Source organism: Onychomys torridus, chromosome 16, assembly GCF_903995425.1.
Source record: "Onychomys torridus chromosome 16, mOncTor1.1, whole genome shotgun sequence".
NCBI lineage: Eukaryota > Metazoa > Chordata > Mammalia > Rodentia > Cricetidae > Onychomys > Onychomys torridus.
In genome coordinates, this window is record NC_050458.1 from 23958167 (window position 1) to 23981342 (window position 23176).

At 43.3% G+C, this 23176-nt stretch overlaps 1 protein-coding gene across 2 annotated transcripts in view; it reads left to right on the forward strand.

The window, feature by feature from the left end:
* Tbc1d31 (TBC1 domain family member 31) overlaps positions 1–23176 on the forward strand; it is a 62915-nt gene that overhangs the window by 6019 nt on the left and 33720 nt on the right. For both annotated transcript variants that reach the window (XM_036208569.1, XM_036208568.1), the window contains exons 3-7: positions 3871–3986; positions 7678–7856; positions 16933–17084; positions 20327–20486; positions 21680–21880. In XM_036208569.1, the coding sequence (XP_036064462.1) occupies positions 3871–3986; positions 7678–7856; positions 16933–17084; positions 20327–20486; positions 21680–21880 (808 nt within the window). The remainder of the gene's footprint in view (positions 1–3870; positions 3987–7677; positions 7857–16932; positions 17085–20326; positions 20487–21679; positions 21881–23176) is intronic.

Below are 23176 nucleotides of genomic sequence, written 5' to 3' on the forward strand. Positions count from 1 at the left end.
TATTTATCTTGTGTGTGTCTATATGTGTGTGCATGCATATCATGTCAGAGCTTGCATGTACAGGTCAAAGGATCACATTCACAAGTTGATTCTCACTTCCCACCATGTGGGTCCCAGGGATTGAAACTGGGTCGTTAGGCTTTATGGCAAGCACCTTTACCCACTGAGGTGTCTTACCCACTCTGCTTGCTTTTTCTTTTATTTAATTTTTCCGTGACTGCAAATTTATTGTTAAGTTCTGGTACTTCATTAGGCAATTGAGAAACTTGATTTCCAAGAACCACCAAGGATTATCTCTGTCCCCCTTCCTCTTCTGTTTAGTCCAGAAGCAGTTAAGTAGGCTTGGTCTCTAAGTCTCCATGCCATGAGACAAGGTGGGAAGGTGGGAGGATGTCTGCTCTGGTGTCAGTGATGAGGAGTTAGCTCAGACAGTCGTGATAAGTAAGACGCACGGGGAAGATAAGAACCTGGCTTCCTACCGGAAGAGGGCTCAATGTAAAGAAAAGAAGAAAGTAAAATGAATCCGTTGGCTTTAGATTCGAGTTGGGTTTGTCACATGGCTCTGGGTTTAAATATCTGAGTAGAGATAGAAATAAACACAGACTGCTGTGTGAGTATGAGCACATTACACATGTGTAGTATCATCTTCTCAGGGCCAGAGCAACATGTCAGGAGCAGTGGATGTGCCTCGTGGCCAGTTCTTAGATCCCCAGAGCTATCCATTTATGAAAGAAACCAGAGATCCCTGCAGAAATGGCCAGTTTCAGACTAGAGATGGGTGTAGTGCAGGATGAGCCTGTTAACATTTCATAGATAGAAAGATTATCCAGACAGCAGCAAGGATGCGTCAGGACACTGAAGCCAGCTTGAAGGAGTGCCCATGTGGAGACGATTCGAACATTAAAATAAGTCGTGAAAGTAATGTGTCACACCCTCTGATGTCAATCAAAATCTGCACATTCCTGCTGTAAGCAGCTGCTTACTGCGGACTGGAATATGGCGCAGTCAAAAATTTTTCTCCCCACCAAATTCTTTTATTTATTTATTTTATCTTCCGTTACTGGGGTGTGAACTTGGGGCTTTATACAGGTAAGCACTCTGCCATTGGATATCCCCAGCCTCACCACAAAATTCTTAATTATAGGAGAAACAGAGTAATGGTTAAAATGAAAAGACCTGGCACATACTTTATAAATCACATGATTAAAGTTAATAGGACCAGTAAAAATCTGTGTGAATAGATAGAGTAAATGCACAGTTCTGTGTGGTTCCTGCCAAAGACAGAACCTGGATGCAGCCGGTAGGAGTGTTCACTAACAAAACTGTCCGTTAGCCATCGCAGAGGCCACAGTCGAGAAGGTTGGGGAAGGCAGATGAACTTGCAGATTGGGGGAGAGGGAAGAGCATGGCGGAGGCGTGAGTCTGCACCCGTCCTTCTGTCAAGCGTACTGTGAGATGCTGGCAGGATGTGGACAGACTTTGATGACTGGGTGGTGGACAAGTGGAAACATGGTCTTGGTGACTTACTCAGTGATCGCTCAGGAGAAGAAGCCACAGGCTGATCTGCAGTCTGTTAGAGATCTGCTAACCATCATTTCTGCTCCTTACTAAAAATAGCAGTGAATCCAGCGGTTCCATCCACAGTCTTCCTCACCCACCTCGACAGCGGTCTCACCTTGAGTTGCTACATCATCTGTCTCTTGCTCCTGTGGCCGACAACAAGATGCCTGCTGATGCTCCCCTTACACAGCAGCGCGTTTCAATGGCAGCGATCCTCAGTGGTTCCTTCTTCCTTTGCCATTCTCCAATGACTGCTGAAAGGCTGCACAGTTTCCTTGCTCGCTTGGTGGAGACAGGTCTTACTCTCACTGCTTAGGCTCCTGATGTATGAGAAAACGTGCCAGAGCCTCTCCTTCCTCTCATTGCAGCCTCGCTTATGCCTGTGAGTTCAGCTGTCCGTGACTTTCCCTCTTGTTCAGAAAAAACAGGTGGTTTCTCCATCCCTGTCTTCAGGCTCTCCTGAGACTTCACATCTGGGTCTTCCCTGCTTGTTCTGTCCATTGTCTCTGTGCTGTCTACGCTAGGGGAGGAAAAGTGATCTCCCCCAACCTCCTAAGTTGTGAGCCAGGGTTCTCAGAGCAAAAAAGACAGATTAGCAAGGAGAAATCAGTTTTTACAGAGTGCCATATTCAGAGAGCGAGCAAGTTCCAGCTTACATGCAGCAGTAAACGGTAAAACCCCAGAGAAGTGAACAGGAAATATGCCATGAACTGTAGGAAGGTAAATATGTGGGATAATGGTAGATGTGATGGGATGGGTTGTGATGTGGGGTCCTATGGTGTCGTCCCCAAGCTGATGAAGATCTGCAATTATTCTTTTAACTGACCTTTGTCCTTTGCAATAGAGGGGGAGGAGGGACACCCTTGTAAGTTTATTCAGACTTCTACAGACCAGACAGATCAATGAGGGAAGGCATAGAACTGCTCATATCTGCTGCTTGTTTTCAGCTCAAAATAATCCTTAGACCAAAATGGTGTGTTTTAGAGTGAACGTTCACAGCTAAGCTGTAGGCAGCAGAGCCGAGAAGTCAGACGTGATTATTAAACCCACTCATTCTACTGAGCTCCCTCCCAGTCTCCTCACTGTCCACCATGATGCTCTCTTCAGCTGCTTTTCTCTCTTTGTATTTATTGTAAATGCTCACTTCCCCTTTCCACCTCTGTGCTTTACCACCTGGCTGGCTACGCCATCCCTGTCCTGCAGCTCTGACGGTGCCTGCCCTGTACTTGGTGTTGCTCAGGCACCCGCCTTGGAATTGTCCTCATCACCAGCGAAGCCTGGAGTGTTTGCATGACCAGAGGTCACGCACATGCTATAGACTCAGATTTTATTTCTAGAATTACTCTTGTGCAGAGCTTCCTGATAGCCACTAGCTGAGGACAGCTCTTGAGCCTTTGAAAAGCGACTGGATACATTGGAAGTGTAATGCTAAAATACACATTGGAGTTTGGAGGCTTAGTATGAAGAAGAAAATGGAATATTTGATTATTTGGGCTTTCGATATGAAAATTAACTGTATCTTTTTTTGTTACTGGAACATAGCTTCTAGAAAATTTTAAATTACACATATGGCCCGTGTAGTATTTTTTTGGACAGCAGGGCTCTAAATTTTGTACAGGGGCCTTGAACTCAACATCTTTAGGATAAGATTTAAGATTCCCTATCCTCAAGCTCCTTCTTACCCTTTTTCCTAAGCTCGGAAGCATAATGTTTTGTAAATGAAGTTCTAATTTATGCGCCAAGCTCTCTCTTAAGAACTCACAGTGCATTATTTTACTTAATCACATCAGACACTTAGGATTCCTGTTCTTGTCTTCCTTTACACTTAAGAACGCCGATCCTTTTCTCCTCCCATTGTGTAACGCATGCCACATCTCTCTTGGCTTGGCATGGCCTCTCCCATGTGCCCTTTCCGCTGGGTGCTGGTGTCTCTGGCTGATGTTTTCTGTAGGAGCTTACAGACAATCACCTTTCTCCTCAGCCCCTGTCTGTCAATTGCCATTGCTTCCACAAACATCTAACCAAAAGACAGTTGTAATTCCACTGTGCTCAATTATCAGAAACAGCAATGTCGTCCCGTCTGCAAAAGTAGAACCCAGTCTCCTAAGTCTGATCCCTGAGAGGTAACTAACCGTGGCACTTACACGTGAGGGGAATGCCTTCATTTTTCACAGTGCGTCTCGTAGACCTTCCTATCTATTTTTGGCCCACCGTCTTCTAGGTCTCGTCTTCTCCTCTCAGGACTCCACCACTGTAAAGTTTGTGATCACTGGTAGAATTTCTGGTACTAATGCAGCTGTTTCTCAATAGGTTTACTCTCGTCCAGCGAACAGCACAAGCTTGCACAGCCCTGGCCTTTAATCTTCGTAGGAAGTCTGAGTTCCTTGTGGCATTAGCTGACTACTCCATTAAATGTTTTGATACAGGTAAGAAGTCCTCTGTCCTTTGAAGTGAAGTACAGACTAGCACACTGCGAGGCCCTTACCGGCTGGGTAGTCTCGGGAGCAGTCCGTTTAAGACTGCTCTCACTTCAGGTTGCCACAAGCCCGGGGTCCAAGGACCATTCTTACTTCATGTTAGCTGCTCCCAGAGTTGGTGTTTCCAACCACCTTCAGTTTCAATAACCTAGAAAACTCAGCAGAACTTAAGAAAGTATTGTCTTAATATAGGGTAGACATTAGAGCCAGCCAGTGGGAGAGATGCATAGGATAGGATCTGGGAGGCTTCTAAAGAACACTTCCATTGTCTGCTGTGATGAGCTCCCTCCCCGCATCTACATGCCCTAACTTTGGTGTCAAGAGTTTTAACTGAGGCTCCATCACACAGACATAATTAATTGAATTGTTGCCTATGTGTAGATGTGAGGGCAATCTGACGGTAACATCTCTCACCCCATTATCACCGGGCCTATGTGGATGAATTCTGTTTCCAGTCTTCCTGCCTTCCTGATACTCAGTCTGTTAATGTTGCTGGTCTTTCTCTGAGTCCTTAACAGAAGCCATTTATCTGTGGCTAAGGGGTGACTGAATAATAAAGATATTCCTGTCATGTGGGAAACTCCAGGAGTTCCAGGATTACTTCCCATGAGTTTGGACAAAAACAAGACCTATCTTTTGAGGCCAAATTTCCTTACTATACAGTTACCCCCACAAAAAACACAAACAAAACAAAATCCTATATATTTCATATCACATTACATATATTTTTTAAGTTGGCATTCTGGAGTATTATAGATTAAACCCCTTATTCTTCAAACCAATCAGAAGTGAAAAGAAAAAAAATTTGATTTATTTTTTGTTACTAAATAATTGATGGTATATAATATTTAAAAAGATATAGGTAGCAAGATAATGTGACCATTGTCCTAGGTTTATATAAAACAAAGCAACCAGAATTCAAGCTTGAAATGTCTATGCTGTACTCCACATGCAAATAAGCAGAAATAACTATCTTTTTTAGTAGTGTCTAGAAATCCAGTCAGCACTGCTGGGACAAAAATTCTTTAAGAAATTAAGTCTTTGTGTATGTCTGTTGTTAGTGTCTTTGCAAGCCACCATTTTCTTCTGTCTTCATCCATCTCTGTATAGTCTAGTCTCTCTCATTGAACACCACACCCCAGTAAGTTCCTTAGATGCTATCTCCAGTTCCCAGCTTCCTAGTCATCTTTTTCTGTCTGTCTGTGGCAAACCCTGCTTCCTCCCAGCATCCATTAATAAATGATGACTCCTGTGCCTCTTACCCCACAATAACAAGACCCAAGTTGCCAAGGTCATAAGCCCCCAGATTGTTTTGGTCTTCAACCTGCTGTCCAGCTTCTCAGTAGCACTTAAAATTTGGCATTGAGCCGGGCAGCGGTGGTGCACGCTTTTAATCCCAGTACTTGGGAGGCAGAGCCAGGAGGATCTCTGTGAGTTCAAGGCCAGCCTGATCTACAGAGCAAGATCCAGGACAGGCACCAAAACAACACAGAAATAACCCTGCCTCAAAAAACAAAACAAAACAAAAAACCAAAACTTGGGATTGAAGCTGGAGAGAGAGCTCAGGTAGTATAGTGCCTGTTTTGTAAGCATGAGGACCTGAGTTCAATTCCCATAATCCATATTTTAAAAAAATCCCAGCACTCGAGTGGCAGAGGCAGACAGATCTATTCAAGGCCAGCCTGGTCTACAAAGTGAGTTCCAGCACAGCCAGGGCTGTTACACAGAGAAACCCTGTCTCTAAAAACCAACCAGTCAAACAAACAAACCTTGGGATTGACCAGGAAGTCTGATAGGAGACCAAGTCTCCTAGAAATGACGGGGAAGCTGCCGCACCCCTGATACCTCGACAACATGGCTGCCTAGAGAAGCCTGACAGTGGCACCACTGGCCATGCTATCCTGAGGGACAGATCTCACAGGCTCCACCTCTGGGCCAAGAACTACAGTGTCAATGCCTAGCTCTTAATTTTCTACTCAATGGCAGAAAGAAAGTTGCACTTCATAAAAAAGGGGAAATTTTACAGCCTAGCCTGAGAGGGGCAGTAGTGAATTGAAAAGTGGTGGTTTATTGTAGCTTATGAAAAGCTCACAGTGTTCCCCTTTTCACATTTCACTGCAGAACAAGAGGAAGGAATGAGAGCAGTCGCGGGCATTAGGCCGGTGTTGGGAAACTGCTGTTTTCCCAAGGAACTCCTTGCTCTGTCTTCAGTTCTGACCTGCTTTGTATCTTAACGTTTCCAAGATTTCTGTTTTGCTCACTTTCTCTCCTCACTTCCACTTTTTCTGCGAGGAAGAATCTGGATCACAAAAGTGATATGATATTGACAATTTAGAAACATTCACACAAGTGTGAGGATAAAACAAAACTCAGATTTAGTTCCTCAGTGGCAATGCTGTTTGCTTTACCAGACTGTTTTCTCTGCGCGCGCACACATACACAGACACAGACACACACACACACACACACACACACAGACACACATACACAGACACACACATACACAGACACACACACACAACTACTTCAAAGTCAAACCTTTTATTAGTAGTTATTTATTTATGTCTTGAAATAGAGTTCTGCTGTGTAGTCCCAGCTGACTTGGAATTCGCTGTGGAGCCCAGGCTTCAGACTCAGCTCCTCTGCTTTAGCCTGCCCTGTTCTGAGTTGGCACGCCTGGCCCAAGTTCATTTCAATTCCTTTTATTATCTGTGTGGCTTGATTTCTTTCTTTCTTTTGAAATAGGATCTCTCTGTGTGGTCAGAAATGGCCTCATATTCACTATGCTGTCCAAGCTGACTTGAAACTTACAGTCAACCCCTGCCTCAGCCTCCCAAGTGCTCTCAGGTGACAGGTGTGTGTCACTGTGCCTGGCAAACTTAGTTATTTAAATCAAGTTTGTCCTTTCCCTCACTGTGCTAAGCCTATTCTTCTTTGTGCATTATCACAGGATGTAACAGCATCAGCAGCTGCTGTATAGCTGAGCTGGGACCACTGGAGCTCATAGCTCAGTGTGTTTACGGTATTTCTCCAGCATTGTTAGCTTTTGAATTTGCTCCGTTTTTCCTTTGCCAATTTCTTAGTTTAAGCCCGCTTTTTGGTCTGGATTGCTACAGCCCTATCTAGTCACTTCCCTTTTTCCTGTGTATAGACTATAGTCTCAAACTATTTGTAAAACAGATGCAGATGTGCCATACTGCAACATAAAGCTGTTACCATGGGACGGTACCCAAGCTCTAGTCCTCACTGAGACGACTCTTATCCTCAGTAGGTCTCCCAGGGAGTATCCGTGATTGTATGTTATTGACACCCCTGTGGTAAACGTTACCCACAGGCTCCCATCTTGGCCAGTGTTAAAGGAGGTGCCTTTGTATCCCTGTCCATTAGTTGGATTAGCCCATGAATAGTGTTTTTTTGGTTTTTCAAGACAGGGTTTCTCTGTGTAGCTTTGCGCTTTTCCTGAAATCCACTTGGTAACCCAGGCTGGCCTCGAACTCACAGAGACCCGCTTGGCTCTGCCTCCCGAGTGCTGGGATTAAAGGCGTGTGCCACCAGCGCCCGGCATGAATAGTGTTTATGTATAGTGTTTTGTTTATCAGTGAGTGATGCTTTACACATAACAATCTCACTGTTACTGCAGTCACCAAGGAGCTGGTTAGCTGGATGAGAGGACATGAGTCGTCAGTGTGTTCGATCTCTGTGCATGCGTCCGGAAGATACGCCATCACTACTTCCTCAGACACAGCTCAGCTCTGGGACTTGGATACTTTCCAGAGGAAAAGAAAGCTGAACATCCGCCAGTCTGTGGGGATACAGAAGGTCAGCCACAGTGTCTTGCTTTGTCTTTCTCCCACCAGGTGTTTGGTCACGGGATTCAGGGGGGTGGAATCAATGATTCTTTGTGTCTTCAGTAACTGTGATCTCACAACACAGGCAGAGTAGAGAGTCGGGATTAACTCAGAACGCCGGAATTCTTCTTTTAAATTATTATAGCTGTGAAACTGCCACCGTGGAAAGTGACAGATTTTAAAATGTTTTAGTTGTGAACCCTTTTCCAGTTTTGCTATCAACAACTTTAAACATACAGCAGATTTATAAGAATTTCATATTGAACACGGATACCTATCATCTAGAGTCATTCATTAACATGTTACTATACTGTGCAATTTGTTACATGTTAGTGTATGATTGATCATCTTTCCCTCTGGTCATTGATTGTTATTTGTGTATTTTAAAGTAAATTTAAATTTAAATGCAAACATCATTGTACTTAAGTACTTAAGCCTGCATTAAATCGATCATGGTGGAATTATTTGTTGATAGAATATTTACATATAAAATATCTCTACATCATTTGGTGAGTGTGACAGTTGTGTACACTTGTGACCTGTGTGGGGTGATCTTTACTGTTGCCTGATAAATTTTCATCATGTCCTTTCTTTTCTTCCTTTTTTTTCCCACAAAGGAGATGTTCTTTTTATTGAGGATTCTTTTTTTTTTTTCACATGTAGAACTTACTAAATTAAGTCTATATTGAGTTGGCTCTTCCATGATGGCCGCTCACCTGATGGGAATAGTCAAAGTGGTACAGACAGCATTGTGTTCATTTAATTAATCCAGGTTATTCCTACTATTATTTGGGTTCACAACTATCTCATCTTAACCAAACAGTAAGTTGTAGCTGTCTTGTGACTTTTGTTGGTAGCAGTGGCCCCTGCTTCTTAAATTTAGAGGAAAAAAATTACATGAGAGTAAAATCTCTGCATAGTGAAGCCAAACTTTTTAAGGAGTAAGCTGACCAAAACATTTAACATACATCCTCTTAGGTGTCTAGAGGGAAAGCCAAAATAAAGCAAGGTCTGTGAAGTCACTGTCACTAACATTTAATTACCAGAGTGACTGGCCACACGTGAACTGAAGGGTGGGTAGAGGAGGGTGGCGTGCTCAGAACAAACCCGGATGCAGTATTGCATGCACAAATACTAACTTGAAAGTCCATTTGGATAGAGCCAACAATCACATGCATTGAATTCTTTTTATTTTATTACGTTCCTTCATGTTTGTTTCTCAGTTCATAACTACATAGTATGTAGGAAGCCACTTTGCAGTGGGCACTGTGTCTTTCCCTTCACTGCTTATCATCATAGCCTTTCATGGGTATTTCTGATATTTTTTACTACGGTTTGGTTTTTCTATTATAAAACTCATAAATTAAACTATTTGGTCATAATTTCTTTAAGGCCTGTTTTATGTATTTTGTTCCTTTTAATCACTAATTAGTATCCCATGTGTACATATACTACCTTTTGAAAGAGTATTTTATTTTGCTTTCCGTGTTTAGTGTTTTTTCTCTGATTAGCTAACTACTATTTTTAGAGTATCTGTGTCTCCTGTGAGGTCAATTGCTTTATTAGGCTGTGTTGTAATGTGGTGTTGCCTTTATTCTCTTCGTTATTAACATGAGGAGCTAATAGTGCATGTCAACCAAAAACTGATCAGACGGTCTCCATGGAAGTCCCAGAGTTCTTCAGCGTGCTTTTAATAATTAAAAAGGAGATGGAAGTTGTAGCCAGCATATTCCTTAGGGACATGAACCAAATGTCTTAGTAGGTCTTTTCTTCTTTAATTGCTTCAGCACTTAAATTGAATTTCAACCCCACAGCGGAGCGAGGAGCGGGAGCCCCTGGGGGAGACGGCTGTGGGACAGAGACTGTAGACGGCTGTGGACAGAGACTGTAGACGGCTGTGGACAGAGACTGTAGACGGCTGTGGACAGAGACTGTAGACGGCTGTGGACAGAGACTGTAGACGGCTGTGGACAGACTGTAGACGGCTGTGGACAGAGACTGTAGACGGCTGTGGACAGAGACTGTAGACGGCTGTGGACAGAGACTGTAGACGGCTGTGGACAGAGACTGTAGACGGCTGTGGACAGACTGTAGACGGCTGTGGACAGAGACTGTAGACGGCTGTGGACAGAGACTGTAGATGGCTGTGGACAGAGACTGTAGATGGCTGTGGACAGACTGTAGACGGCTGTGGACAGAGACTGTAGATGGCTGTGGACAGAGACTGTAGACGGCTGTGGACAGAGACTGTAGATGGCTGTGGACAGAGACTGTAGACGGCTGTGGACAGAGACTGTAGACGGCTGTGGACAGAGACTGTAGACGGCTGTGGACAGAGACTGTAGATGGCTGTGGACAGAGACTGTAGACTTCTGCTCTTAGCATGGACACCAGTGTGAACACCACTTGGCCACGCAGACGCTTAGTGAAAAACGTCTCCAGATTTTAGTGGTATGAGAATCCAGCGAGCGAGCGAGAGAGAGAGAGAGAGAGAGAGAGAGAGAGAGAGAGAGAGAGAGATGGCGTGTGTACCGTGATGCATGCATGTAAATATATTGCAAAATAATAGGATCCCGTAGTCTATAAGTTACCAGCAAACTCTTTCTTTACAAAAGAGCTAGTTGGACAAGCAAGACGGCTCAGCAAGAAAGGGCACTTACCACCAAGCTTGATGACCTCAATTTGTTCCCGGGGCCCCCAGGATGGAAAAAGAGAACTGACTTCTGCAAACTGTCTTCTTACACCATGTGTGTGCCGTCACATATGTGCACACACAAAAACACTCGTGCACAAAAATAAATACAATACGAAACCAAGATTATATAGCCTTTAACATGAAACTGTTTAGACATGTAAAATGGCCTGCTATGCAGCCTGTGCCTGAAATCTGAGCACTCAGGAGGCCACGTGATTGCCTCAAGTTAAGGCCAGCCTGATCTGTGTAGCCAGTTACAGGCCAGCCATTAAAATAAAAAGAATGAATAAATAATAAAAAATATTCTCCGCTCCTGGACTATGCAAAATTTGGAGATGGCCGAATAGTTTCTGTTCCTGGTGTACAGTGTTGGAAATGGAAGCTAAATGTAACCCAGTCTTCAAAATAAAACTTTAATTCTGATCAAACTTTAACTGTCAGGATATTCTTATTCCAGGTTTTGATTTTGTAATTTAAACAGGGCCTTTATTTACACTGATGATCCTTTCACTGTGACGTTAATATCATGATGTCACCTTTCATCTAACACGGTGCCCCTCCCACTCTGCCTGTCTGTGATATCAGTTTTTAAAGATCAGTCGCCTCGGGAAAGGCCTCACAGCCTGCACTGGTCCTCCCGTTCCATCACTGTTTACCTTGTTCCTGTCCTCTGATAGTTCTTACAAGAAGGCTTGGGTAGATTCCTGGTAATCTTCTCCACATGGTATTTTAGCCAGTGTAAGATCAGAATAGTAACTGTGCCTACCTCAGACTTGACTTCAGTGTTTGAGGTGATAATATATGCAGTACTTTACATAGTGCTTAGTAAAATTGGTATGTATGTATGTATGTATGTGTTTGGGGCAAGTTAACATAGCCCAGGCTGGCCTTGAACTCACTATTTTCCTGTTTCTGCCTCCAGTGTGCTAGGATCACAGGGATATAGCCCAGTTTATACAGTGCTAGAGCTTTAACCCAGGGCTTCATGCATGGTAGACAAGCTCTCCACCAACTGGGCTGCACCCTGACCTTCTCTCTAGATGTATTTTTTGGGGGAGGGACAGTTCAAGACAGGGTTTCTCTGTGTAGTTTTGGTGCCTGTCCTGGATCTTGCTCTATAGACCAGGCTGGCCTTGAACTCACAGAGATCCTCCTGGCTTTGCCTCCCAAGTGCTGGGATTAAAGGTGCACACCACCACAGCCCAGCTCTAGATGTATTCTTTAAAATCTAGATATTAACAATTTTTTCTTTTAAGCTGTAGGTATACAATTATTTACTAATAATTTTAAAAATTAGAGGTGTTCAATTCAGTTTATATCAAAAGATGATCTGACCTTAATTAACTGGCAGCCTGATGTGAACTGAATTGTCACAGCCCGGAGCATAAATGTATCCGAGGATGCACTGCTGGCCAGACCACATCCTGTTGTGGTAGGTATCGTCTTGTAGCACCTTCCCAAGGTGGTAATGACGCCAAGTCTGAATGACGCCAAGTCTCTGCTCCTAAGACATCCAGAAAAGTGACCGTGGACCTTTAAGTCCAGCATTCTTTGTTGTTCTTGGTGTTGTGGACTCTTTCCTGGGGTGGGGTGGGGGTGAACCTAGGGCCATGCGTTAGTCCCATGCCCTCCCTGCTGAGGGAGGAGCTGTGCCTCCAGCCAGCCTCTTGAGGTGCTTTGAAGGACTGCCACCCCAAACTTCTTTCCACATTTTCTGTGTAGTATAGCAGCAATTAAAAGTCAGCCAGGCACAGTGGTGCACACCCTCATCTCAAATGCTCCAGAGGCTGAGTGAGGCAGGATGAATTTTTAAATATAATGCAGTATTTTTAAAATAGATTTTGCATCCATGTATTTATTGCATGTACATGCACATGCACAAGCTTTCCACGTGGAAATCAGTGAACAGTTTTCAGGAGTCAGTTTGTTCTTCTACCACATGGGTCCTGGGAATTGAACTCAGGTCATCAGGCTTGGTGGCAAGTGCCTTTACCCATAGAACCAGTCCTCTGGGGAATTTTGAATTCAAAGCCAGCCTAGGCAACTTAGTGAGAACCTCATCTTAAACTAAGAATGGAAACAGGTAGTAAGAGATGCCAGTTGCTGAAAGCTTAGCATGCAGCTAACTCTCCTTTCCCTCCTTCCTTTCTATGACAGAATCTGGCTGTGCAGCTGAGGCTGGTCTAGAGCTTGAAGTCCAGCTGGCCTCCAGCTCTTTACCTTCTTGCCCTAGGCTCCCAAGTGCTGCGGTTATGCAAGCACGCTCCACCGGGACTGGCTTATTAGCTATTTTTCATCTTAAATAGCCCTAAAAGGCATCCTGCTCTCCAAAAGGAAAAACTGAAATTCAGAGTCATTAAGTAACTCGTCCAGTGTCACATAGCTTATAAAATGGTTGTGCTCTGACTCCAAACCTGAGTACTGCAAAGCAGTCCATAGTACTGTATGTGATTTAATTGGAACCTGTCACAGAAACACATAGTGGGACATGCTTTTAGATTAAAGGTGCCATTATGATTTACGTCATAGTGACAGGCCCAAAGTTTCTTTGCGAGTCTGTATCATCAATGTCAATGAAGGTTCTGCTTAAATTACAGAGGCAAACTAGTTACACCTCTTCAGATTAGTAACTCAGGGTTCTTGTGATGCTGAGTTACATTCAGTTCTTCAGTTAGGAGTTGGGAATATATCCTGTATCCATGATTACTTTTGTTCAATAAATATGGGAAAATCCTTCATGACATCTGTCAGAAAATGGTTCACAATGAAGGTTCTTATATGTCTAGTCTCTATACAGTGAACACTCCTTAATATTTCTGTAAAATATTACGCCTGGCTTCCATTTTGTTACTATTACTGTCCTGGATTGTTGTGTTGTTCTGGTTTTGGTTTGGTTTTTGAAATAAGGTCTCACTATTTAGCCTAGGCTGTTCTTAATTGCTATCCTGCCTCAGCCTTGGCATGCTGGGATTACAGGAATGTGCTGCCATCTTTGGCTTTGAGTCTGTCTTTTAGTTTCTTGGTGCTAGGGATCAAGCACAGAGTATTGCACATGGTAGGCAAGATTTCTACCACAGAGAAGGCTGGAATTTCTTAATTTTTGATAAACCTTCATACACCTCCTCAAACTGACCAGCAAATGCTGGGTTGGGTGTGCTTGTCTCCCAAAGATGTGTGCTGGAAATGTGTCCAGATGTGCTCGTGTTGGTGCCCAACAGAACCTTTAAGATAGTCTACCCTTAGAGTGGTGGGTCTCGGCCCGTGGGCCACAACCACTTTGGGAGTTGAATGACCGGTTCACAGGGGTCACATATCAGATACACTGCATACCAGATATTTACATTACGATTCATAACAGTAGCAAAATTATGATTACGAAGTAGCAATGAAAATAATTTTATGGTTGGTGGTCACCACAGCATGAGGAACTGTGTTAAAGGGTCGCAGCATCAGGAAGGTTGAGAACCACTGCCTGAGAAGATTCAGTGTTCTTAGGAACCCTGAGAGAAAGAAGGGAAGGCAGAAAGGAAGGAGACAGAATTCCAGAGAAAGCCTCTGGCTTCCTGGTGTCTCCACGATGGCTCCGTCTGCCGCACTGCCACTGTGGTGCTGCGTGGTGATGCCACCAGAGACTCAGCAGAGCCCAGCAGGAGCAGCGCTGCGCTCTCAGCCTCCAGAACTGCGAGCTAACTGCATTTGCTTCCTTACAAATTACCTAGCCAACCGTCTTTTGTCATGGCAAGAGAAGATAGCAAATGCAGAAGGCTTGAGTTTTCATAGTCCACGAGGAGGCGAGTCCAGCCCCTGGAGCTCAGTTGTCCCCTCCTATGCATTTCATTAAGTTTTTGGAGTTTTTTTTCCTAAGCTCTTAATGTTGTCAGGAGATGACATTATCTAAATAATAATGACATGTTTCATTAGGAACAATTTTATAATCATTGAAATCTAGCAATTAAAATCACAAATCTGGTAATGAATAATCATGCTGGCAATAATCTTATCACAGCTATTCACCTAAAATAGCAGTTGATGCTCATTAACTTTTAAGCCTTTGCTTCTCCCAGTAGAAATAAACTTTATTACTTTTCTACAAAAAAATGACTGCTAATTAAAATACAAATTTTCTGAAGTCACTTTTTGACACTGGTTTTGAAAGTGTCTTAATGTGTTCATTATGGGTTGTAATATATTCATTGCAGATTCTCTAAGACCGTGTTGTAAATCTTCTCACATAGTGAGTCTGTGTCAGAAGGTCCAGGGACGGCCTGTGGCCATGTGAGCTGAGCACAAGTTAGGATCCGGCCCTTCCCGTCGGGCTCTGTCGGCATCTTACGTTCTTTAGTTAGGCTTTTGTGTGTCTTATTGACAATGACCTTGACTGTTACGTTTCATAGTGCTTTATTCCATATGCATGTCTATGTGTGGCGCACACACACGCACACACACGCACACATGCACACACACACACACGCGCCCACGTTTTATGAAGATAGATTCAGAGAGTTATATTGGGGCTGTCAGTGATCAGTTTCAGTGTTTTGCTTTTTGTTTTGGGGTGCTAGGGATGGAATCAGGGGCCTCCGGCATGCTAGACAGTCACTCTGCTGTTGAACCACAGCCACACCCTTAACCCTAGTAGAACTTTGTATTCGACAAGAGACACTGGTTAAAGCTTGTGTGACAGAAAAGTGGGAAATAGGTCAAAGATGCCATTCTCAGCCCTGCTATCAATGGACTCCCTCAGTTGTCCATTAAGTAAACTACATCTCTGATATACTTTCATTTTACTTGTATACATAATATTTACATTTATCTTCACTTTTTCAGTTATCCCCAGAGGACTTACTCTTATAAATTAATTGGCTAGTCCAGGAGGGATGCTTCTAAGGCTTTTGAGGTGTGTTGTATTATCTTGTCTAGTAGCAGACTGTGACAGAGCTCACCCTAGGCTTCCACTAACATGTAAGGTTCTTTAGCGTAGTTAATGGGTTTTTTTTCTTTTTCTTTTCTTTTTTTTTTTCTTCTTTCTCTCTCTCTCTTTTTTTTTTTTCCCCAGACAGGGTTTCTCTGTGTAGTTTTGCACCTTTTCCTGAAACTCACTTGGTAGTCCAGGCTGGCCTCGAACTCACAAAGATCCGCCTGTCTCTGCCTCCCAAGTGCTGGGATTAAAGGCGTGCACCACCACCGCCCGGCAAATTTATTTATTTATTTAGCTAGTTTTGGTTTTTCCTTTTTTTTTTGGAGCTGAGGATTGAACCTGGAGCCTTGCGCTTGCCAGGCAAGTGCTCTACCACTGAGCTAAGTCTCCAACCCTGTGGTTAATGTTTTTAATAGTGTTCATCTGAATATAGGATCATAATCCCTGAATGATGTGGTTGTTTTGAGAGATGCATGTTGAACGGTTTTGTTGTGTGAACATGGGAACATACTTACACAGTCTAGACGGTGCAGGTCGGTCACTCTGTGAGGACTCTTATGTAATCATGAAACATGTGAGCATGAGATGTCTAAAGCTGCTGCCAGTGTGAAACAGCACACTTAAAAAAAAAGTGGGAGGATTATGATCTGAAGTAGTGATTAAAGGCAGTGTAGATGTGTGAACTAGAAGCATCACTTATTATTACCATGTTAGGTCCTGTACGTCACGATTCCCTGAATATAACCGGCACTGCAGGTCTATTGACCCCGCCCGCCATCATCACAGACATTTGAGTAGTGAATTGTGCTACAGCTTTACGACACGCTGCTAGGTAACATAAACTTTTCATCTTCGGTACATCTGTGGGACAATAGGCAGGCGACTATATATAGTCGTAAATACATGTGTAATTTGTGTATGTATATAAATAGGTTTACTGGTTGTAAAACATTTGATTCAGAGGTACCTAATTTTCATCAGAATTTTTTTTGTTTTTGTTTTTTTGTTTGTTTGTTTGTTTGTTTGTTTTTTCAAGACAGGGTTTCTCTGTAGTTTTGGAGCCTGTCCTGGACTAGCTCTGTAGACCAGGCTGGCCTCAAACTCACAGAGATCCACCTGCCTCTGCCTCCTGAGTGCTGGGATTACAGGTGTGTGCCACCACCGCCCGGCTTTCATCAGAATTTTTAAATATAAGCTGACAAATTTTAAATTGTTATTTCGAATTTTGTGTATTTCATCATTGTAGTCAATGTTTTAGTTGAAAGGGGTTTTCATTTATTTTTGTTACTTATAGCTTATGAATACTGGTATTATGCTATCATATATTAAAATGTATTTTCTCCATTATAAGAAGAGAGAAAATGACTGTGTATAGTTTTAAATTTAAGAGGACTGTGTGGACCCAAAGTGACAGGTGTTCTTCTCTGTCTCTAGGTTTTCTTTCTCCCATTCAGTAACACGATCCTCAGCTGTTTTAAAGACAACTCCATCTTTGCCTGGGAGTGTGATACTCTGTTTTGCAAGTACCAATTGCCAGCTCCACCTGAAGGCTCTAGCATCCTATACAAAGTGTTTGCTGTGACCAGGTAATGGGCATTTTAAAGAATTTAACTTCTATTAAAAGATTCTAAATTTTCATTCAGAATCTTGAGGAAAAAATTCCTCCAGAATTCGATGTGATCTGCAGACTTTTTGCTTTACTTTATTATGCAAACTTTGGTTTTCAAGACAGGTTTCTCTGTAGCTCTAGTTGTCCTAGAACTAGCTCTATAGACCACACTGGCTTACCCCACCTCCCGAGTGCTGGGATTAAATGTGTGCACCACTGCTGCCCGGCTGCTGTGCATACTTTGAAGTGTATATGAAAATGGAGGAATGTATGAACTGCTGAGGACTCACCAGCTGTGATTCTGGTCCTGTTTCTGTCTCTCTTCTATCCTCTGTTGTGTTATTCAGGAGCAAAGCTTACTGTATCATTTCGTTGGTGAATATTTCCATGTGTATTTCTGCCTTTGGGGAACATAGCATACTATGATTATCATTTTTATAAATTAACAAGCGTTCCTTAAGATTGTCATATAGACATTGCTCTGATGTCTGTGATTTGCCCAGTATCTGGTTCTGATGACAGCTGTGCTCCAGTTAGGGGCACGGCAAGCTTCACACATCTCAGTGGGTTGGTGCAGCTCAACTTTTTTCCTTGTAGTTTTCTTGTAGAGGGGCTGGGTAAATTGCTCAATTAGTAAACTTGGACTTGGAGATTTGAATTCAATCCTTAAAACCCATGGGTTGTTGTTGTTGTTGTTTTATAAAGCTAGCTGTGGTAGCGTACTCTGGTAATCACACCACTGGGAAGTAGCTGAGAAGCAGGTCTGTAGGGTTCGTTGGCCAGCCAGCCTCGCTGTTGTGGTGAGTTCCAGGCTATGGAGAGCCCGTTTCAGAGAGAGAGAATCTTTCAGCCTCCACATGCACCTATAGCTACACACACACACACACACACACACACACACACACACACACACACATACACATACACACACACATTCACGTGCGCACACACGTTGGGGGGAAGGTGTGAGAACAATTGTTTCTGTAATGTAATCATGCTCTGTGCTCAGTGTCTTTGTCGTCTGCATCCCTGCACACTGCTTACCCCTATATTTCCTGAAAACGAGGCCTGGCTGAGGTAAAGGGAGGAAGACATAGCGGCGTGTGTGCCTTCATCAGGAGCAGCCACTGTCCGGGGACTTGGATGGAATTTGTAATCACAGCCTCCCCCAGCGTGGTGGGAGGAACTAGAACAGTAATGCCGTGCAGTTCTGCTGCCCTTGCTTGGTTTATTAGCTGTTCTAGCTCTTTCACCCTTGGCTTATTAATAGCTTTAGTTCTGTAACGCCCCCTCACTCACTAGTTCCTTCACGTCTGCTTCTGGTGCTGTTCACTTACAAGTTAGAAACCATAAGAGCAAATGTCCTCGTGTTGCTGCCTTTTGTTCTTTGACATAGCTTACGGGAAATAGTGGAAGGGCAAATTGGTCCCCACCCCTCGTTTCCTCTGTTGTTTTGTTGTTCTTTTGGGTTTTGTTTGTTTGTATTTGTTTTGAGACAGGGTCTTACTCCATAGCGTAGGCGTACCTTAAACTCATGGCATACCGCAATCCTCCTGTCTCAGCCCCCGTAGTGCTTCTCTCTCTCTCTTTTAAACCAGTTTTCAAAGTAATGCATTAGTTTATTATTAGTTTATCTTCCAAGTGGCCATTGAACTCTTTTTTCTGATCATTAATCTTTTCAAACTCATGGATTTACTGTTGTTTGGAAGTTTCAGGCCATGGTAGGTAAGAGTTTTAGTGACGTCCGGTTCTCTCATTTCTGACCAGTGGGACCCTCTTCAGATTTGTTTTGAATCCTTTTGATACTGCCTCGGTCATCTGTGATACTGCCAGAGCTGCTGGGCTCTCTGGTATGTCTAAGTGTTCCAGATTCTTCCAAGCCTACAAACAAAGCCTATTTCTCTAACGAGTGAGTTTGATGTGGTCTTAAATGATGGTCTGAAACCCTGCATGCCAGGGGCCCTCCTGGTTGGGCTGGTCATTCTTTATAAACCTTTCCAGGCCCAGTGGATGACTAGGAGATGGTTTATTGAATTTCCCCACTTCTTAGGCCTTAGGAAATCTCACCAACTCTACCAAACTGTGTATGGAATTTGTCATGGTTTTTGTTCACTGGCATAGAATTCTTACCCTAATCCAAGCCACCCTAGTCTCTTTCAGAGACTGTAATAGACCTGTTGGTCTCTGTATTTATTCCTGCTTCCTAAATGTGTCTCTGCCAAACTCCTAGAGTGGAGTTAGCTCCCCATTACGCTGGGTCACATCACTTTTCTTATTCATTCCTTCTGGACTTTGCGCTGCACTCAGTAAAATCCACACTCCTGCCTTGTCACCTGCCACAGGCCTCCCTCTCCTCCTCCTCTCTGCTCTCCTCATACTGGAGTGGTCTCTTAGTCTCTCCCTCTGCACTTTTACTGGCACATGGAGAATTTCTCCAGACCTTCCTGCATTGGTTGGTTTCTTCCTGTCATTCAGTGAGCAAGTCTTCTTCCCAGCTTCTGTGGCCTCTGCTGAAGCTGTACAGTTTCGCTCTTGCTGGCGTCAAGTTCATTTCTTTGTTTGCCTTCTTCCTGCAAAGAACACAGGTTCCCAGCACCTACATGGTGATTCAGATCTACCGTTGACTCCGGTTCCAGGGGGTCCAGAGCCCTCTTCTGGCCTCCAAGGGCACCAGGCATATATATGGTGCACATACAAACATTCAGGCAAAACATTCATACAAATGGTTTCTTGAGACAGGGTTTCTCTGTGTAGCTTTCAAGGGCAGTCCTGGAACTCACTTTGTAGACCAGGCTGGCCTTGAACTCACAGAGGTCTGCTTGCCTCTGCCTCCCAAGTGATGGGTTTAAGGCATGTGTATCATCACCTGGCCAACAAATAAATCTTTTAAAAAATGTATTTAAAATGTAAATGTTCCTCAGCCACTAATAACTCATTCAACAAATCAACAACGAATTAAGCTGATACTTCAAGGCAATAGATAAAAGTTCTGACTCTTCAGTAAGCCTGAGCCACCCTGTATGGTCCCCTGGCCACATGTAACCTTCTGTTCCTCGGCAGCATAACCACGTCCCCAGCGTTCTGTAGTTGTATGTGGCCAGAGGCGCCCGTGGTCAGCATGACGGTAGTTCACTCACAGGAAGCTCTGCGGGGTACTGCTTCCTAAGCAGCTCACTGCTCGTGTCCCCTCACTGTTTCGGTTCTGCTTTTTAAATGTAGAGATGGCCGGATCTTGGCTGCTGGAGGCAAATCCAACCACCTGCATTTGTGGTGCTTGGAGGCCACACAGCTCTTCAGAATCATCCAGATGCCTACTAAGGTCCGAGCTGTTCGCCATCTGGAATTCCTTCCCGATAGCTTCGATGCTGGTTCCAATCAGGTCAGTAACAGAAGTGCCAGCGCCTGCTTTCAGACCCACGTTGGCTCTGTTGTTCAAGCACTTCTCTTTTTTAATAGTCCACATCTGTACAGTGTCTGTTAGCCATGTCCACCCACACTACCTCCCTCCATCTCTCCATAATGCCCCCACCCCAACTGCATCCCAGCTTCATCTCCAGCAGCTCTTATGTAACTTACAGCATGACTGACACAATCGTAAAATGTTAAGTATATTTTTTTGTGTGTGAAAAATCTAGAGTTGAAAAAAGAATTCAAAATTTTGTGTTCTTTATTTAATATTACTGATAAATAATTGCTCTAACTTTATTTTAAATTGACAGTCACAGTCATGAATTTCAAAGTTAAATTCATGTGTTTCATGTAGTTATACACACATACAGTATGTACATGGATACCTTATCTGTTTTACTTAAGAGTTCTAAATTGTAGATTCATTCATATGGTTGGAATTGTAAAACTTACAGAAAAAGACAGGGTCTTTCCAAGTTGCTGTCAAGACAGCCTGCATCTGCTGCTGCACATGTGGAGGGCTGTGCCCTGCCCGCCAGCCAGTCAAAGAGCACACTTTTCTTGTTGACACCATACAACAACATGACACTGGAATGTCAAAGAATCATATGCGGTTATAGCTTGCAGCCGTTGGCCCCTAGCCCATAGGTGTAATGTTTTCAAGTTATATGACTTTAAATTATTTTCCCTTCAAAGACTAGCTTCCCTCTTCCATAATCTTGTATATAATCCATAATCCCAGTCCATTCTCCAAATAGAAGTTAGAGCAGCTGAAGATTGGTAGAGAGTGGGGAGCCTTCACCCCTCTCCTCCCTCTGAAAGCCAGTGTGGAGGTAAGGGTCAGCAGCTGATCCCTGTGTCTCAGAGGAGGTGGCCTGCCTGGGGAAGCCAAAGCCTTCCATAGTTTCTCAGGGTGTGTTCCATATCATGTGGCCAGAGTCACACACATCCACACAAGCTATCATTAGTGGTTTTAAAATGTGTAATGACTCACTGGAAGTTGAGCTGCCCTCCTAGAAATTATATAAAATGAATGCATTACTTTTAAAATGTATTTACATGACATGCGTATAAGTGTACAAACACGTAGTCTCTCTTTATGTATATGAACTTTTAGGTGTTGGGCTTTCAAGTGTTACAGTCCCATCATTTCTGTCTATTCAGGTTCTTGGTGTGCTCAGTCAAGATGGGATTATGCGATTTGTCAACATACAGACTTGTAAACTTCTCTTTGAAATTGGGAGCGTCGAAGAGGGAATTAGCTCATCAGTAATTAGCCCACACGGTCGGTACATAGCATCTATTATGGAAAATGGAAGTCTGAACATATATTCAGTTCAGGCTTTAACACAAGAAATAAATAAGGTATGTCATCCAGTAACTGAATCTGCCCCCTGCACTGCAGTATTGTGTCACCAAGAGTGAAATGTTCCTTCTGTGCTGTTTTCTAACTTCTCTGGGACACATCTGTTTTTCTGGATGTCTTCCCTGGCTCCCGAAGAGTTACATCTCCAGCTCTGATTTCTCACCGGGCTCGTTCTCAGCTTGGTGCTCACCCCATCACTGCCGCCCTTGATCTCTTCCAGAAGAGTCCCGGGGTCTTTGTTACAAACCTTGGAGTGCTGTGGCCCTTTCTGTTCTCTTCTAATCCAGTCGCTGCTCCGTCAGAACATTTCTTAAATTTGAGATATATCTCTATCCACCTATCGTCTATCTATCATCTCTCTTATCTATCACTTATCATGTATCTATCCATCATCTCTGCTAGGGTCTGTCTAGCATCTTATCTATCTAAGCATCTTAGTATCTGTCTATCATCTGTCCATTATCGTATCGTCTATCTGCTATTATCTGTCTATTGTCTGACTTTGCTACCTGTTCTCCATCTTGGTCTTTATTAACTAATTCCAAGTTACAGTAATTTAAACAAATTTCCTAAAATCAGTCTTCAGTGGCTACCCTTCCCATCAATCCATTTTCTGCATGACGTTTTTCTAAAATAATGTTTTCATCATCATTTTTTAAAATGATTTTAAATTTTTTTTGTGTGTGTGCACATTGGTGTTTTGCCTGTGCATGTATGTCTGGAGTTACAGACAGTTGTGAGCTGCCATGCACGCTGGGAATCGAACCCAGGTCTTAACCTCTGAGCCATCTCTCCATCCTTCCTTATCATCTCTTACTACTACTTAGTAGCTTCCTTCCTGTTCCCGAGTCCCAGCTGAGGTGGAATAGGGCAGGCTTGTATTGTTTTAGCTCTCCTGCTGTAGCCAAAGTATCTTTCAAAGTCTGCATAAAATCCTAGTTTACATGTTACAGTTTGGGTCTTTTTGCTGTGGTGTTCCCATTTAGACTGGCCCCCGAGAATAATGCTGACGCACAGCCTGGGTTTCTTAAGCACAAGAAGGCTGTGTCATACCTTGAGGAATGGTGTATCCAAAGCTCATTTAGGCACGAGTTAGAGTGCTGTTATTGGAAGTCAGTAATGCATTTCAGGTAAGGTGTCTTTAAACAGGAACACATACAACGCAAGGTTATGGTTTACAAGTCAGTTATGAAATGTGGATGAGGCTCCGTAACTTTTTCCTGGAATCCGTGATTCTTTTTCTATTAATTCAATACTTGAATTATATAATTCTATATAATTATATACTTGAAATG